General features: G+C 40.2%; 1 protein-coding gene across 2 annotated transcripts; it reads left to right on the top strand.

Moving 5' to 3' along the window:
• The first annotated feature begins 2,258 nt into the window (after positions 1-2,258).
• Positions 2,259-19,619, top strand: LOC308302072 (uncharacterized protein). 2 transcript variants are annotated; one of them, XM_080746256.1, is made up of 11 exons: positions 2,259-2,395; positions 6,095-6,448; positions 7,351-7,623; positions 12,141-12,272; positions 13,389-13,415; positions 13,579-13,821; positions 14,078-14,172; positions 14,269-14,323; positions 14,692-14,925; positions 18,400-18,416; positions 18,949-19,619. In XM_080746256.1, exons 1-11 carry the CDS (start codon positions 2,293-2,295, stop codon positions 19,000-19,002), a joined length of 1,587 nt encoding a protein of 528 aa, XP_080602382.1. In that variant the 5' UTR covers positions 2,259-2,292; the 3' UTR covers positions 19,003-19,619. The 2 variants fall into 2 exon arrangements, with proteins under 2 accessions (XP_080602382.1, XP_080602381.1); XM_080746255.1 differs by having other exon boundaries at positions 14,075-14,172.
• Positions 19,620-19,752: the final 133 nt, after the last annotated feature.

Genomic DNA, 19,752 nt, shown 5'->3' with positions numbered 1-19,752 from the left:
GGCTAATATTGGCTTCCAAAGTTTGCAGGATTGCTCCGTTTTTGAACAAAATGCCTCAAATCATCAACGCAGCTTGCGATTACCGTGAAATTTGCCATGCATATTCCCACTAGGTCAAACAAATGCTACCTTTTTCACATTGGCCTGTTATAGCGCCACCAGCAGGTAGACTTTAGCAAAACACATTTTTCGAACACAATGCTTCAAATCATGCATGCATCGTCCGATTGCAATGAAAGATCTAAGGTGAAGAACATATGCCACCCTTTTTACATTGGCCTATTATACAGTAGCACCACCGGGACGTACGTCCTGGTGGAGACCTGTGCTCGGAAGAGCACTGCTTCTAGTTATAAAATGTAATTGCGTTGCATTTAAATGTATATAGCTATATTTACACTTGCTTTTCTGCCATTGGCTATCCATTCACGTCACGTCATTCACAATGGTGACTAGATGTCCCAAAAATCCTAGCATATTTTTGTATGTAGGTAAACAGTGGTCTTCTTTGATAAAATGTAGTATAAAGATAAACACAACAGGCTATAATCATGACAAAACAACTGTGAACATAGTTCACACTATGTCACAAATCGTTTTATTCCTGTTTGAAGGGGATTTTCATGTTGTTTTGGAAATGGGCTATATTGGCCAGAATGAATTGATTGATTGATTGAAAAATGTATTAGAAGTTTGCAATAGAAAAAAGTACAGTTTCATGACAGTACAAATCACTGGTACAAGGTCAACTAAAAGGAGATCCTAGAAAGCCGAGGCTTATTTCCACAGGAACCACACTTTAAGTATCTCATATAACATTGAAAGACAGACGGATAGAACATAGAACTTTATCTAGGATAATATCAGTTTCAAAAGCATAACATCAAATACAACAGCAGAATACAAACAGCAGAATACAACAGCAGAATACAAAGAAAAGGGGGGGGGAGCATGGGGGCTTAGTCTATTTAGTCTACTTAGTCTAATACCTCACAGTCACAGCCGTCAGTGGAGACCTGGCCTAAAGGCCTATTCACACTACGCTGGTGCGTGTGTGAAGTGCATAATCAATTCCGTCCAATCCCCAAACCTGTTGTTTTGGGGAGCGCTGGTTTCATTGGCTAATTTTGGTACGGACCCTGCGCACGCATCTAGTTTTATCAGTGTAACGTGGACACCTGTCTCGTCTATGCGCTTTTACGGCGTGCTTTTTTTCTCTGTGTGAACACCGTTAAGTGGTTGTTGATCAATTCCAGAAAAGATTGATCAATTCCAGAAAAGACCGTAGGCTATTGTGCAACGTACACCCTGGACTTAATTGCAACATGGCACCTTAGGGCCTAAGGTAATAGTTATTGATCAATAGACAAACATCTTTTGTAGGCTAGCTAGTACACTGACATACAGCTAGAGAACTGTCCAGCTATGGATTGAAGCATCAGACCTAGGATTCAACATTCACCTTGCTTCAGTGGTAGGCCTAAATGTAAAACATACAGACATATATTACGTGTTTACATGGTTTAAACTAACATTTTAACCAATGACCTGACGAGGGTACATTGTTTATTGTGGAATCATCTCTTATGTTTGTTAAATAGTGCAAAAAACAGCAGAGAAACAGCGACCTCTACGGTCACACAATTTAATAGGTTATGTTTATGTAACACTTTGAAAACTAGTCCTGAAACATGACGGTTACGACCGTGATGGATCGACCTCAAACTGGTGTTGAGCAGTTTAGCCAATTTGCCAAGTACGTCCACACAAACGTTCTGTTTTCAAAAATGAAGTATTTAGTGAAGGTTCACGTATGTCTCAATATGGTATGTTCAAGTAGAATTACCTGTTTCTCCCGTATTGTTTAATGAAAAGCATTTAATCTGATCAGCGGCCATTTTCTCTGATACGTGACCCCATCGGTTGAGAGGTGTACTGCACTCTCTCTGACATTAAACTTTTTTTGAAAATGGTGACCGATTGGATTAAAAGGCTTTTTATTAAACAATACAGGAGGTACGGGTCATTCTAATTAAGCGTACCATATTGTGACATCCGTGAGCCTTCAGTAAGCACTTTATATTCGAAATCTGAACGTTTGTGAAGACGTACGTGGCAAATTGGCAAAAGTGCTACCATGCAGGTTGCGTTGAATTTCATCCTTTCAGTTTCAGGGATCTTTTGAAAACGAAAGTAAAGTAGGTCTATCCCATTCCCATTCCCAGAATCCCAGGCAGTAAACAAGTTTAATCAAAACACTCCCGATAAGGGTGCGACCAAGTAGCAGGGAATATGGCGTTTCACTCGGTCTCTGATTCCCAAGTCAGTGTCAGGATTTATTTCAACATTTTCCTGCTGATCATCTGGGCCAGCTGTTACAACACATCTGTGACAGGTAGTTATACGTTACATAATGCAACTTAGAAAATGTATTTACAAGTGGTGAAAAAGTATCTGGTGGTTTTAGTTAAGTATGTAGAAATACTATGTTAGTGAAGCCACACCAAGGTAGTCCTACCTTGAATGTATTTCAGTGGGGAGGGGGCGGTTTCATGCCAGTAGAGAATTTCTGCAAAAAAAAAAAAAAAGTAAAGTAGGAAAGTATGAAGTAGGCCTATACTCAATATGCAGTAGGTTGTCCCATTTCTTGTAGCTTGTATGGCTATTTTCAAATGGCCGAAATGTAGGCTACAGACATATGGGTTGAAGTGGTTAATGCATGTTTTTGAATAATAGGCCTAATCAAACCCTGCAAAGTAATATGTTCAACTAGTGGAGCAAAAGTAGCCAACAATGTTTGTATCCTAGATGTAGAGTAGGCTAGAAAGTAAGTAGGCCTAGGTCTATAATTGGAAATTGGAAAAACTATCTCAAAACTACTTACTGTAAGCCTACTTGTAAATGTACTTTACCTAGCCTACCGGTATTTACAAGTGGAGTTACATGCAGCACCCTGGTGAAAAAAAAGACATCTGGGAACTCAGATTAGGCTACAGCAATAGGGCTGCTAAAGTTTAGGCTATATGAGAGTGGATTCTTCAGACATGCAATAGGCCTACATTTATTTGATTTGTCCTCATACACATAGGCTACTCCTACTTCCAACCAAGAAATAAAAAATATAGGAAACATATCCCAGGGGTTCTCAAAGTGGGGCCCATGGTTATAATCTGCATACTGTAGATATAGGCCTATAAGCCTATTCTGCTTTCTTTTCGATGTCTCCAAGAAGTCTCTAATAGTCTTCAGTCTTGCACAGCTATTATCACAGAGTTAATCATTCATCATTCATTCATCATTGATTGGCCTACTTTTGATCAACCAGGATGCATATGACTATGAGATACTTTAATGGTTTCCTGTGGAAATAAGCTTAGTCTTTTCATGGATCTCCTTTTAGTAGACCTTGTACCACTGATTTGTAGGCCTACTGTCATGAAACTGTACTTTTTTTCTATTGCAAACTTCTAATAAATTCTTCAGTCAATCAATCAAGGAACAAATAAGGCATCTTAGCATAATAAAAAATACTTTAGAATACGAGGCCCAGGACGTGGCACCAAGTGACAGATATATAATTACCTGGAAAACAGGTTAAAGTTGTTAGGGAGAAAATAGAGGCAAGGCAAAACAGGGCTGAACCGGGGTCTTGCACTGCCACCTATTGACCAAAGTTAGTATTGTTGGGTTCATTTGGTTCCATTTGTCAGAGTAACTTGTAAGGGTAAATTTAGACCCCCACAAAGTATCCCACAGAGTCCTTGAGAACCACTGCATTACATAATGCACATTATAAGTATGCATAGCCTACAACAGTGCCTCTCACAAATATTATACTTTTTTTACTCCATTAAATTATTTTACAACATTAGTTACTGGTTACATTGCAGTAAAAAAAAAATAAACACCAATTACCTACTTTAGCCCCATTTAATACATAGGATATTTGAAAATAGACGATATACAAGCTCACAAGCTTGTATATTGTAGAACATTTACTTTTTAGCACTTTCACTTTTGGTACCTTATATGTACATTTCGATACCAATACTTTTGTACTCAAGTACATTTTGAATACCAGACCAGAGTATTTCTACATTGCAGTATTGATCCTCTTACTCAAGTACAAAATGCAGCAGTATAGTGCTTTCGAGGCCAGACGTGACCGGACGCCGCCAGGCCAATATATTTCCCACATGCACGCGCAGGAACGGCACGGAACAGTGCACGCTAGAACTATAGAGTTATAGGCTATGAGTGACGACGCGCCATAGCCTGCCTGACGGCGTCCAGTCACGTCCGGCCTGGAAAGCACTACTGATTAATAGCCTACACACACACACACACACACACACACACACACACACACACACACACACACATGCACACGCACACGACACACACACACACACTGCAGCCAGTCAGTTCTGTTCACCTCAGCCAACCATATTTCTCAGCATATTTCTTCACACTGTCCATGCCTAACAGAAACAAACTTTACAGTATTACCCAAATTGCATCATCGGACTTCCCACACACTTGCTGATGTGAACAATAAGGCCATCACACTCTTAGCACTTTCAATAACAAATTACACTGATCATCCTCTGTATAGCCAGACAGGTGATACTGTATAAAAGATTAGGAATGGCTCATAACTCGCCAACAGTCAGCCACGTTGCCACCAGGATATTTTGAAAGTGTGACATCCCCACAACGTCCAAAAGCCATGCAAACTTTAAATTACTATGACAGTCTTGTATGAAGGCTACTAAATGACAAAATGTGACCAATTCAACATGTTATTTAGAGTTTCTGCATTAGACCAGTGTTGACAGGTTATACTGTATGCGAGAGAAACAAGCAACCAGGTCTATGAATAAATATAAAAAATGTATTGCTTAACAAGTAGACCTAGCAACAGCGCAAGTGACTGCATTGGTGATATTGAGACCAAACTATTGTGCGGGATGGGGTGGGGAGGATGCACTGCACATTTTGGAAAACTCTGTGAGAAAAGAGAGGGAGAAACATCTTCATGCAGCTGATATTCTCGAATACCTTTCATAACGCTAGAATGTTGTGAATCCATAGCGGCATAAACTCTGTCTCTGTGCCACATCGATATCCATGGTTTAATAACTTAACCCAATAAGACCTGATGCTGTCTTCTAAAAATGTTTTCTAAATCCTAACAGTTTTCTGAAAAACATATGTTTCTATATCAGTGGTTCTCAATCTTTTTAAAATCAAGGACCCCCAGAATTACATTTATTTGGCTGCAGACCCCCATCCCTTGTCAGCAGATCTACAAATATGATTATAAAAGTGGGTATCAATTTGATATGTGTAAACAGTGTGCTGTTTGTTCATACCATCAATAGGCCTACACACTAAACAGTGTGCAATATCCAATTCAGTACTGTCAGTAGACACTGTCAGTAGACAATGACAATAAACAGTGTGTTCTTTGAGGCAAGCGACGCCGTCATCCTATAAATTAGGCTGCATGCACTTTATAATAAAATAAATAAAACGTAACATTTAAGATTATCAATACATTTAAAGCTATACTGTGTAAGTTGCTTAACTAGTGGTCAGTCGCGGTATTGCTTTTTTCGTCCGTTTTTCGCCCGGAGTCACCGCGGACCACCGCCGAGGACCACCGGAGCGGCGCCGCAAACCACCGCAACAGATACGAATCCATGGAGTGGTAGAACGTAATTTTCTGAGCAGGATTTGGGGAATAAGAGGTTAAGAATCCTTCACCATCGTAAACACTGGTTGCTGAGGGAAGCTACTTCCTGAAGAGTCGGTTATTGGCCGGTAGTGTATCATGTGTGTATGATCTGCGATGTGATTGGCCAACGTATACACAACGTATACAGATGATGCAGATTACGTCATTTTGCCGGGAAATCCCGCCCCTGTCACTGCTAAGAAGAAAACATATAAAGAGAAGGCTTCAGAAGCTGAAAATAACGGAGTGGGTGTTCTAAAACTTTAGCGATTTAACAGTTAGGACAATTTTAAGATTTGTTTTATAAAAAAAGTTACATGGTATAACTTTAAGAGCATTTTATTTTGTTTTTAGGACGTGAAGGTGGACAGGTGATCTCTCAGACCGTGCTGACCAAAGTGGGCGATGATGTGGTCCTTCCTTGTCACGTTAAGTCTACGAACCTGGAGAGTGCGGACTCCACACTCCACAATGTGGAGTGGACGAGACGAGACCTGAAGCCACCCTACGTGCACGTTCTCCAAAGTGGCCGTTACAAGTTCGACCAGATGAATCCATTGTACAAGCAGAGGACGGCCCTGTTTCATGAGCGGTTTTCTCATGGTAACGTCTCACTGAAGCTGTTCAGAGTGCAGCTCTCAGATGAAGGGAAGTTCAAGTGTTTGGTTCCACCGAACATCAGCGGCAGTTTGATCCAGCTCCTTGTTGGTAAGATTTAGTTGTCAATACATGGATGTAAAAAATATCTGTCATTTACCCTCTCTGCAGGAAAAGTAATGACCTCCAACCACTAATGGCATGTAGCAGGGGTTTCATTATGTGGAACTCTCTCCCAATGGATATTCGCCATGTTACAACACTGGACTCTTATTAAGGCTGCCTTGAACTGCTTCTCAGTTCTCAGGCTTATGGGAAATGGTTGTTTGTTGTTTAGAGTCAACATGTGAAGCATGACCAATACTGTCTGATTGGACATGATATTGTCCAAGATATACACTATCCTGCCCGAATAACATCAGTCAAAAAGTTTACAAATGCAGGTTCACTTTGCTGGCCAAAAACACTCTGACCGAATACAATTGTGTTTTGCCTACAGCAACCACACTAATAATAATACTAATTTGTATCTGCTAATTAACTAAACACACTTTTATGCCCATACATGGAGATCCCTGTCTGTAGAACCAGTCACACAGATATATATATATATTATATATATATATATATTTTTTTTAAGACCAAATTGAATATGGAACACTATAAAATGTATGCTCCTGAATGGGTAATCTCTCCTAAATGGCTGGAATTGGCAACCCACCTGAAATTGTATTTTCTGTTCATTAAAAAGCTGGAGAGAAGGCAGTAGAGCATATTTACTAGGGCATGGGGTATGGAGGTGCTTTCAGGTAGGACACCTTGTTTTTGTACTACATACTACAGGGAGGAGTTGGGTAACATCTGAACAAGCATCAGACGTTTGACGTGGCCTGTACACATCTCAGAGGGGGATGATTGATTGATTGATTGATTGATTGATTGATTGATTGATTGATTGATTGATTGATTGATTGATTGATTGATTGATTGATCATGTTTATTTGTTGTTGCAGGGGCTGTGTCTCAGCCAAAGATCTCTTTCATTGGACCAAAATACGAGGGCTTATCTTGTGATTCTGGGTGCTGGTATCCAGAACCTGAGGTGTCTTGGCTGGACAGTGAGGGAAACCACATCAATGATCAATCCCCAATGATCAAAACCAGCTCAACAGATTCTCCAAACTGTTACTTTGTCCAGAGGACCGTGGCAGTGAGGCGAGGAAAGAACATAACCTGCAGAGTTAATCTACCACACATCAACTACACCACCACTGTTGAGACCCCAGGTAATTGACATTTCCATCACTCTTTAATACCTCTGTACATCTGTAAAAAACTGCTCTACCAACATCTGATGCATTTATGGCAGTAATGGCACTGACCGAACTGCTTTGAGTAGCGAAAATGTCATTCAGTACCAACTGTCCATGGGCACGTTTCCCGAAGCGATCCTTACGTCTTAAGTGCAGTCATTACGAAGGCTCTGGCACGAAGGGTGCCTTATGTCGAGGGTGTTTACCGAAAGCTCACGCAAGCGCCACTCTCAAAACAGGCTACACATGCCCAAGCATGCACGCAATCGGTTAGTCTGGCATCGATTGATAGGACATCCCCAGCCGGTTTTGATCGCAAATGAAGTTTGGCTGGTTAGTGGGATTGTACTTGGCCCATCATTAAAATAATGCAGAAAATTAATAAGCTTTAAGTACTGTTGGTAACTGTGACTGCACAATACTATTTCATAGGCTATCAGTGATGCTACTAGCCCTGCATCCTGCGTCCCTGACGTATATTTTAAATAAAAGATGCATTAAACTAAGCATCACTGCATCCCCAGAACGCATACAACGCTATCCTTCCTACTATCATTTCACTGCACCAGCTGAGCCGCATGTGGTGAAGTCTCCACAGCTGTGCGTTCTGGCATAATTGATGAGATGATTGAGATAGTATTGTAAATTCATGCTTCTGTCCTTTATTAACTACATACAAGTAGCTATTTTCCACTATTTGTTTAAATTAAAGTCCTTTTTGATGTTTTCACCGTTGATGCATAATGCATGTGTCATCACAGGACCCATAACAAAATTCTGACTGGGACCCATTTGAATGACCACTTCTGGGTCCTGGGACCCATTACATTGAAAACCTAGCAAACCTAGCAACATCATATATATATATATATATATATATATATATATATATATATATATATATATATATATATATATATATATATATATATATATATATTTAGAGAGAGAGAGAGAGAGAGAGAGAGAGATTTACATACAGTACATACATACATACACACACACACCTCTGTAATTTTATTCATGAATCCATTATCCAAAAGTTGTATTTATCTACATCTAACAACACGTCACATCGCTAGGTACTGAATTGTTAGGTTGTAGATCTGTTCTTTTCACAAATCCTGTCAAAACACTATGTTACGCCCTAGCCAGAGCTAAGTGTGTATTGAGGTGCTGTGCACAATGATTCCCCTAGTTTCAAATTGGTTTAATTGGTATATTCCTTTTGTTTCTTTTGATATAATAATTGTTTGGTATGTCCATCTTTTATTCTGATTAGTAGCACGACTAGCGAGAATAAACATTCATTTGCATTATGTAGGGAACAAAAACAATGTTTTATTTTTTTTCTAGACCAGATGCTGCTCAGTTTAGAATGAATACCAGGCGTTCCTCTGCGGTGGAAAGCCTGGTGATGCAAGGTTATATAGCAACATATGTTTTTCAGAAAACTCTTAGGATTTAGAACATTGGTTTAGAACAGTGATTCTCAAAAATAGCAGATCTACAAGCTCAGTACATCTGCAATTTTTGAAAAAAAAAGAATTGCACTTTTCTGGGGGTACCTAGCACAAAACATTTTCAGGTGGGGGTCAACTTCAATGCTTGTGCATCCGATCTGCATCAGATGGAACAACGTTTCATCTGTCAGCCTGTTTCTCTCCTTTGACTTAATGTGTAACCCTAACCCTGTTGGAGAAGTTGCTCTCACAGATGTATGTGCTTCCAAACATAATGGCCATTGAAAGAGCAAAGTCCCTGAGGAGTGGTAGCAGTTTCCAAAATGAAATTCCCGTCTTGTTTTTCTTCTCTTGAAAAAACGGATCAGACTGTAGTTTGCACAGTTCAAGCTGCAACGCGGGAGGCTGATCTGGGACGTTGGCTGTGAGGGGCGCGGTAAACAGCACTATCCGTGACTGCATACTGTGGACATCTTGAGTTGAGTTTCAATGTCGCTTCTGTACTTTTTGAATATTTCCTCACATTCGGGGGCATCCTTGCACATCTCTTCACATGCAGGAAAAGTGCGTCAACATCGGGTGGTCAGATGAAAAGCCCTGTGTGAAAAGGGAAAGTTTATTCCGAAAAGCGTTCATGTGCCCATAGAGATCTGATACAGTTTGACAGTTCGACGTGATTCTGGATGTTAAATATTCTACGCGTCACTGTACGACGCGAGAGAGACACGGATTAAAAGTTCTTTGCCATGTCCTCATCTCCAAAAGATTCAGCCATCCTCTGACAGTGTTTTTTTTATTTTTAGCAAGATCAAGTGAAACGGCATAAGATGCTTTGAGACAGGACTCCTGTACAGTTGTAGCTTTGGTAAAAAGGTCCCGTTGTTTTTTTTTACTTTAGCTTTCAGCGGGCCCGGATCTCCCCATAGGCAAGGGGGGGCAATGCCCCTCTAAATGCCCTGACTGCCCCACCAAACAAGATGGCAAAAAAGAAAAAATCTTATATTTTTAAAACTATTTTAAATATTATGCTACAGCTGTCGCACCACCAAAACCAACACCATTTCATTATAGGTATACATTTAAAAAAAGAAATCTGATCGCCATCTCTCTCCCTCTCTGCACCTCAAAAAAGAAGTCAAAATAATGCTCCGGCAGCTCCGCCCTGATTTGCGTTGATGCGTAGCGACGAGGTTGAGGAGCGAACAGCAGTAAGTCTCTCTCTCATCTCGACAGACACACACACCACTTCTGGTTGCCAAAATCCAATCTTTGTTCAGCGCAATAAGAAGGAACTAATCGAGAGAAGGAACAGTTTGTTTTTAGCGCTGCTTGCTTCACTTAAACTTCTCTTTCTCTCTGGCTCTTTCGGTCAAAATGCGTTGATTGGTTTCTAAACCTCCCAGCGCTAGTAGCACTGCTACGGCAGCGGCGGCTCCAGTCAGTCCAGAGGCAGGTTCCGAGCCGTCGTCAACTCGGGGGACAGCTGCTCCTTGACCCAAACCCTAACCCCCAATTAAGATCCACAAGCACCGCAACACCGGCTGAAAGCGCCGCCGTACACGATGCAGCAGTGGCCGCTGATAACAGCACTGGTTTAAGCACCACAGCACCATCACAGCCCGCTAATCTTGTTTCTCCAAAACGTCATTTTGGCAAGACAGCACGCACATTCAACCCGGGCTGGTACCGTGGAAGACCATGTCTGGAATATTCTGTAAAGCTAGATGCATGCTTTTGTTTCCCTTGTCGCAAATTACACCCGAATACAAAAAAATAGGTACTACATTAAAACCGTAGGAGAAGTAGTTCAGTAAAGGTCCTTGTAGTTAATGGACTTCCACTTTGTGCACTCTGGAAAGCTCACATGATGAACAGGAATTCTCACACTCTGGCAAAGGACCCCACATTTAATGACATTAACAAACACATCCCACAATATGCAGGGGCGTGTACAGACATTTTCAGGAGGGGGTGCTCAAGTGAAATATGCAGGGGCGTGCACAGACACTTTGAGGAGGGGGTGCTCAAGTGAATGCAAGCAAGCAAGCAGCATGTAAAGACTCAGCACATCTGTGTGTGTATTTACCACTTGCAGAAATAATGCCATATAGTCCCTTCGAGTTGAGAGGGACATGAGTCCTTTTTCTTTTCTTCCAAAAGTTAAAATTCATAATTCATTTCATTCAGCAGTTTGTTTTGTCTTTCCAGCAGAGTTTCTAGTGTCTCTCTCTACTCTGGAAGAGAGGTTATACATGAACTCTGCAGCTGCACTGAGGCGCTCCAACCACCCTGACAAGCTAAATGTTGCCTCAATCAGTGGTTCTCAAACTTTGTCATGTCAAGGACCCCCCAAATGATATGTATTTGGCCGCAGACCCCCATCTCAAAATATTTTGTTACAGGGACCCCCAGAAGCAAAGATTTTAGTTCATTTGGATCTTGCCTCAAGCTAGATGCAGAATAGATACATGCTGCTTTGCTTTGTTTCAGGGTAGAGGACAGACAAAAGCCAACACCTGGTCCTCTCTGTTTGTATTGTGTGTTATAGGTATAAGAGTGCCAAAATGCATAGGTTTTTATGCATTTTGGGCATTATGACACCCCCCCCCCCCCCCCCCCCACCCCCCATCAGATATTGATGATAACATGTACCACTTATCTGTAACTTTGTCAACTTTCTATTATCTTATCTTGTTTTAATCAATGCCTTCCCATAACATAAAAAAATCTAAATAGGCAGGGAGGTAATTCATGCAAAATCATCAAAATCGTGCACTTGGTGATGTGTTTTAGATTTTTGGTATGGTGTTAGGTATGGTTATAATGTTTACAAAAACCATAGCAAACAAGTTGGGCTCACCCCCCCTAGTGGTCTACCATGCAGGTCACATGGCTTTATAGGAGACCAGGCAGGAATCAAACCTGTGAGCCTTGGCCCACGGAACAATGCCTTCAACCATTTTAACACCACTGTTGATTTGATTGTTTGATTTAATTTAAACAGCGGTTGTGTTTTGTCTTTTTCAGAGGCACCTCAGGCGAGTGCCAGAGGTGCCGAGAGTACTGGACCAAATGGAGGAGTGATTGCAGGGATGGTCCTCTTGGTGGCATCAATACTTATGTTAATGGGATATTTCTACTGGAAAAAGAAGCAAACTGGTCAGTATATTTATTAACAAATGTAACTTTTTAAATGCATATTTGATATATCCATTCATCTATATTAATGAAATAATCAAATTGATCATGGATTATTAATTTATTATCATGATCAAAATGAATAGTGTCTCAATCATCCATCCATCCATCCATCTTCACCCGCTTCCCTTTTCCTGGCTACAATTGCCAGCCTTAAATTAGGGATCACGAGGAGTTCCTATTCACGTGAAGATATAGGTCCCTTTTGCGTAACCGTCAAATCTGATTTCCTTTCGAGATTAAAGTTGGATTGATTTTATAACATCTGAACAAGGCTTTTATGTGTTTTTATGCCGTTCAGACTTGATTAACAAAAACTGATTGTAATCTGAATAGGCACACAATCTGGTCTGGTGTGCCAGTGTTGGGGCCGTAGTTGCGCTACAAAATATAGAATAAAAATAATAATAAAACGCACCCACAACGCAGCGTGTTGTCGCCAGTCAACAACATTAACACTGACTGGCAGCAATGCTCCTACTACTAGCAACATTAGCAGTCCAGCCGCCAGTAGAGATGAGCCCTGCAAAGGCACAGAGAGACGTGAGATGGAGATGAAACATTTAAGAGAGCGTGGCATTCATCTGAAAAGGTGTGCGGTAACAGTGCTTGTGTTGGGGTCTCCTCTGATCCCTGTGTCTCTCAGGGGCCGGGCTATGTACTGTATGTTACGACTTGCGAGCTGTGTTCTTTTGGCAATTCTTCCAGTGGCCAATCTCTTCAGAATAAGCTACATGTTTTTTTTTTTGTTTTTTTTTACGTTTTGGAACCGATCTAGGGAACTGTTAGGGGGAGCGTGTCGCTGTTACTACATGTCATCTTTTCGACAACCGACTCTAACCCTCACACTAACCCTAACCTCCGTGGAGTGAGTTTCTAACCCTCCGGTCGAAATGATGGTTGTTCGAAAGAGCGCGATTTCCCCACTGTTAGGAACCAGAACTGATAAGCAGAACTGGAACCGGACTTAAAAATCTGAATGATATCCATCCCTAGTGATTCCTCCATCATTCTATTTAATCACATTACAGTGTAATGAGTGTGAGTGTTCATCCTATTCTTTTATATCCTCACCAGGTAAACAAGAAGACAAGAATAAAGCAGGTAAGCTGTATGACAGTGTACGTGCGTGCGCCAGGATGTACATGCTCAATATCTTATTCCAAATCTATGAATGTACCTGTTGTTACATGACTATCAAAATGCAGAGAGCTATATTTTCAGTTCTGCATTTTTCTCAACCACTCTCCTTTTCTCATGCAAACAGCACAGTTTGTGATGAAGCACAAGGCAGAGTTGATTCTAAATGTTTCCGGAGTCATCAAGATACTAGACCGTCTAGGACCCATGGTCACCCCTGAACTCTATGTTGAGATTAAGGAGGAGAAGACCAGCATGGACCAGATGATGCGTCTGTACAGAGAAATACTACAACCAGGAGGAGTAGAAGCCAAAGCAGCATTTCATAATGCCCTTAAAGAACGCAAACCCAAGCTGTTTAAAACACTTGGTAAGATCATGTTCAGTAGGCTACTACAGTACTAAATTAGAATTTTCAGAACAAATATCACTTACATTTAAAAGAAAAATATTCAGCACGCACAGAAAATGTAATACAAATTATAGCAGTGACTGTAGAATTCTTAACTTTTTTCCCTCAATGTGAATTCATTCTTGTTTTTGTTTTTTCTATTTCTCATTTTGTTATTTTTTTCTTCCCTCTTAAATGTATTAATTTATATTTACAAACCATGTGATGACAGAAGATCTAGAGACCCCGCGACCCAAGGATTTGTGGTCACAGTGGAACTGTCCAGTCTTGTGTGGTGGGAAAGACACACAGGGGTCGCGGCCTGAAAAGGTTGAGAACCACTGGTATACACAATACCATACAAGACATAACATTGTTCTATAGCACTCAGGTATATGATTTAATTGACAAGATTGTGTTCTACAGGATACTGAGGCTAGGTCTGGATCGAATGCAGGTGAACAAAGCTTGACTAAAAATGGTGAGCTTTCTTTCTGGAACAATTCAATGCTTACCCCTTTTGTAGTTTTTACCTTTCAAGACGGGTTCTTGAAACATATTTTATTGTACTGTTTTATAAATACGTTTTAGAAGATTTAGAAAGCGTTTTTAGAATCGGCCTCAGTCCTAAATGGGTTAAAGAGGTTGTTGGCTGGTGCTACCTTTTGTTTGCCAGTGTATACACATTCAATCTTCTCTTATTCCTGATAATATAAATGTACCAGTTGTACAGTATTACTACCAAAGAAGCAACCTCGCCACAACTATTTATGTGAGGATGTAAAGATGCAGAGAGCTTAATTTTCTGTACTGCATTTTATTTTCGACCACTTTATCTTTTGTCAACAGCACAATTTGTGATGAAGAACAGGGCAAAGTTGATACAACGCGTTTCCAGAGTCATGGCTATACTAGACAGTCAAGAAGTACAAACCAGGATCAGTCCTGAGCTCCGTACCAAGATTGAAGCCCAGAAGGCAAGACGGAACAAAATGAGGACTCTGTACACAGCGATGGAAGGTGACAAGGACTTATTTTACAAAGTCCTTAAAAAACATGAACCCCACCTGTTGGAGTGGCTTGGTAAGATCACATGTAATGCTCTATTATATACCAATGTTTACAATTATTAATGTTAACCATGTTAACAATACAATTATATATACATATGTTTTTAGACAAATATACAGAGTTTAGGTTTGTGTAATAGGCTTGCGTGGTACCTATTTTTTCATACCTTCAAACAGTAACTTCCTTACATTTCAGCATTTCTTTATTATTATTGTGACCGTCAGGTCTCAGTTACTATCAAAACCTCCACCGTCTGTCAGTCAGTCTGTCAGTCAGTCAGTCTGTCCGTCACCTCACACTTTTCCCCTACTCATATCTACGCCACCGTTGCCCCAATCCATGCCAAACGTTGCACACACACACACCCCTTGGCTGCCAAACCACAATCTCCACCCTCCTTTCTCACATGGCCCTCTTCTAGCGCCACCATGAGGCCAATTCGTGCAAAGCACATTTTTGGACACTGCTCCTACAGATTTTGCCCTAAAATCACGTAAAGCAGTATACAGTATCTCTACAGTCATGTCATCAATATGGCTCTGTCCCATTTCCCATATTCCCTCCTGATTGCCTACAATTGCCTTCTAAAGTTTGTGTATGCGACCTAATGGTCGCTTATCTCCTGATTAGGGAGTCTTACTGGTTACAAAACATTAAGCACTTCAGACCTACATTTCGGCCATTTGAAAATAGCCGATCTACAAGCTCACAATGTGTCGCAATGCAAGTGTAAACAGCTTATGTTTACGCTCGCAGGATGTCCTGCTTGCCTCCCGCGAGTGCCGCCAGTTCATTATTGTTAAATTCAGTGTTTGAGTGACAGACCTTTATGGGGCATTTGGGAAATACGGAACAAACTGCGTTCCGTATTGGTTCAATACGGAACGCAACATTTCATTCTGAAATACAGGACGAATCCGTATTTTACGGAACGGGTGGCAACCCTAGCCATCCCTAATAATTATGTTCCTTTTTTCAATTATCATCAACAATGGCCAACACTTGGCCTATTTGACAGTGGAGAAGCAAAATTGCTTTGATGCTTGTAACATTAAGAGCGTCAATGAGCATCAGCTGAGACAGACAGACATGCATCATTTTAATGTTTAAAAATATATATTAAAGAATATACTTATTGTCACATTGTAATTGTAGGACAATATATTGTGACACCCCTAGGGAGGATTAATCTTTTTTCTTTTGTCTCTTGGGGAAGGTCATTGACTTTTATTTGTTTTAGTGTCCCTCAGTCTTGTGTAGCTTATTAGAACCTGCTTTATCGTACTGTTAAGGTTGTGGCCTTTTGGGTTAATATAATTACCAGCGCCAACACAGTCTGAGGGAGGGTCAAGGTATTTTATATCAGGGCACATACATTTTCTCCAGGGGTACGCTGTCCCTCGACCTGAAAAATCGACCTGTCCCTTGATATGATATGATACTTTATTACCCGGCTTGTTAAAATGCTTGATTCTGATTGGTCAGTTGCTGAAATCAGAGGTCTGTTATTTCTGGATAGCAGACCGCTCCGCTCTATAACAGACCGCTGCCTAATCAAAGACTCAGAGCACCTGCTGCAGTCAAACTGCGCAGCCTGCGCTGCATGAATTTAGTGCCGTATCCAACATGTCAGCCATGTAAACAACCACACAGCGACATTTAGAACTAAACGTTGATCTCAAGAATGTTTTTAAAATTATTTTAAGCGAGAAATAGACGACCTAGTATCAGAAAATGGATTCTATCTAATCAGGACTTCCTTGTTTTCCAAGGCGACCGTGTCGCGCTGGGAGGACGCCCAGCGCAACACTTGTGGAACACTTCCAGCCGTCTGTAAACAAGGAAATACTTCGTTTTGTTTTTAGTTTTGAGTCAAAATTATTAATTTTATTTAGTAGCCGGGTAATAAGCGGGATAAATACTGGCTCCTTGGGGGTTGTCCATGTTATATAACATTCCTTCGAACTGATAACAGTTATCAGTCCGTCGGGATGTTATATATGGACAACCCCCGCGGAGCCAGTATTTATCCCTTACTTATTGTCAGTTCACACTGAAATTTGTCTTACGACACAGCAGCCATGTTTTCGAAACATACACCTAAACTTGCCACAAAAAGTTCGGAAATCTAACTTTGGTCGATTATATCTCCCCTTTAATAAACCCAAATGGTATTGTGTTTTATATCATTTTCATTGCTGATTTGTCACCTTTACAACGAGGTACAGCTTGTAAGCATCGGGCATTCGAGGCATGAGCTACACAGCCAAACGTGTGGGTTGCGCTGACCCAAAATTTGCCAACATTCGGTCCATTATATCCCCCCTTTAATTGTGCCAAATGGTATTGTGTTTGATATCATTGTTATCGTTGATTCGTCACCTTTACAATGAGGTACAGTTTCTAAGGATCTGGCATTCGTGGAATGAGAAACACAGCCAAACGTGTGGGTAGCGCTCCTCCAAAAATTGTCAAAATGGCCTGGCAGGCCTGCAATACTGTTCTTTTGGTCTTCACCTTTGTTACTTGGGGCATTGAATGATTGCACTCTCTCACAGTAATAAGGAAAAGAAAAAACAACACATATTGGCAATTTTTACACTTTATTAATGTTAAGCTCAGTGTCAGGGAAGCCCAAAAAATGCCAGCAGAACAGTATATTGCAAGCCATTTTGGCAAAATTCTGGTCGGCGCTACCCACACGTTTGGCTGTGTAGCTCATGCCTCGAATGCCCGATGCTTACAAGCTGTACTTCATTGTAAAGGTGACAAATCAACGATAAAAATGATATAAAATACAATACCATTTGGGTTTATTAAAGGGGAGATATAATCGACCAAAGTTAGATTTCCGAACTTTTTGTGGCAAGCTTATATACAAACATTTGTAACTTAGTCCTTGCATCAGGTGTGGGCTGCCCTGTGACGCTAACATAGTATATACTGCATTGCAGCATTGACATTGATATGTGATTTGTTGCAAGCACTAAGTTTACAGCAATATATTTTTTACTGATACAAACTCAAAATAATGACAATATTTCCGAGTCTGCCTTTACTCGTGTACTGTGCTTAGTTTCTGGGCCACGCACAGAGACAGGGCTGTTTGTACCTGCATATAGACACATTGCGGCTCAGATTAAATACAATGAGGGGTATTGTGATTAGAAATTAGAGGTTAGGTTTAGGGGTTTGTGTTGGAGTTATTTTAAACACATCATTTTAGTTTTAGTTTTTTTATTTACAGCTTTACCGTGTTGGATGTTTCATCTTTAAATACTTGTGCATTGTTATTAATTTGTCATACACCTTTATCTAATATAATCGGACTAGAAGAACTGTCTTCTTCTAGTCTTACTTTTACAATAAATAATAAGTGTCTCTCAGGTTATTATTTTTCAGTTTGTTATTGACTTTGTCTTGAATTCTTTCTCACACATCTTTGTTTTTTCTTATATGGCATATACTGTAACCACGTCATGACAGAAAATCCACCAACCAGGGTAAGACTTCACAGCTTTATGAAAATTATTGTATTTGTACTATACTTAGCCTCTTTATGATGTATCACAAATGATGCCCAAATGTACAATAATTTTGCCATTACACAAAAAATAATAATAATAATAATAATTTGCTAAATTGCCTGTCTGGTGATGATTCAGGATCTAGTTTACTTTAAGGAAATCTGTACTTTACGGGTTGTTCTAGTAGTAGGGATGCACAGTACTGTATATCGGGCATTAGTAATTTGTAATAATCAGTTTTAGACAATATTTTATTTTATAATATTTGTGTTTGAATGTAAAGCTGAAAAGTAATTTTGTTATAATGAAGGCTGCAGATTCAATCAGTGTTTTCTGCTGCAAGTATGCACCAGGAAACAGAATCATAGTTACTGTATAATAACAGAGAAAAGACCAATTTGTCAATTTTACCATGCTATTTATCAGTAATCAGATATGGCCCAAAATCATTCAGTCAATCAATCAATCAGGTATGATATGAATTAAATAACATGACTGTGTTCAACAGGATGCTGTTGACTTGACTCCAGAAGAAAAAGGTGAGCTTTGTATGTTCTTGTAGGTACAGCCGCTTAAACCGGGGCGCGAACCACTGTTGCCTAAAACCGGGACCCTCAAAGTAATGTGCATGTTATCGCGCACAGCGCATGCCCATTCTCTAACATTCGTGCACGCGCACATGCGCACCGCAGGGTTGCATGCAGGCAGTGAATGATTGACAAACAGCCTCATGTATTTGTTCATGTTTTCTGATTGGTTAGGTGAGCATGTTTTCATGAAAAGAACATAATCTAGTCTATGCAACCACTAAAAACAGCTACTATTATTTGAATTCTGCCGAAAACCGGGACAATTTTGTTGTGAATGTTGAAAACCGGGACATATCATATTAGTGTTTTGGAGATATTGGTCGGGACACCGGGACACGCAGCTTGAAAACAGAACAGTCCCTGCCAAACCGGGACGTCTGGTCACCCTAAGGTACAGTTCTATTCGCTCTGTGCTTACAGCTTTTCGTCATCATATTGTTGCAAATAAAACGGTGTAAACTACATTATTTGATTGGATTATTTCATATCATCTTCATTTATATTTTGTATTATTTGTATCAGTGTGTTGACATTTATGGTTGGCCATCGAAACGTCTTAAATCTCCTCTTAAAAGAGGAGTCTGCATTGCATAACATTATATATATATTGAAAATCTAAAAAATCTAAAGTATTATTATTACTTAGTGCCTTGTGGCACATAAGCCCTGAATGTAAAATGTAATATTAAATATTAAAATCATTTTTTTTATTCAACATTTTC

This window comes from Nannobrachium achirus, assembly GCF_963921795.1.
Source record: "Nannobrachium achirus genome assembly, chromosome: 17".
NCBI lineage: Eukaryota > Metazoa > Chordata > Actinopteri > Myctophiformes > Myctophidae > Nannobrachium > Nannobrachium achirus.
Note: the sequence above shows the minus strand (reverse complement) of the source record. Positions and strands in the feature narration are given on the sequence as shown.

Coding starts and splice junctions, on each gene's coding strand:
- LOC308302072 (XM_080746255.1), top strand. CDS start 2,293: ATGGCGTTTCACTCGGTCTCTGATTCCCAAGTCAGTGTCAGGATTTAT. Junction 12,273..13,388: donor CTGGAAAAAGAAGCAAACTG/GTCAGTATATTT, acceptor TATCCTCACCAG/GTAAACAAGAAGACAAGAAT. Junction 13,416..13,578: donor AGAAGACAAGAATAAAGCAG/GTAAGCTGTATG, acceptor TCATGCAAACAG/CACAGTTTGTGATGAAGCAC.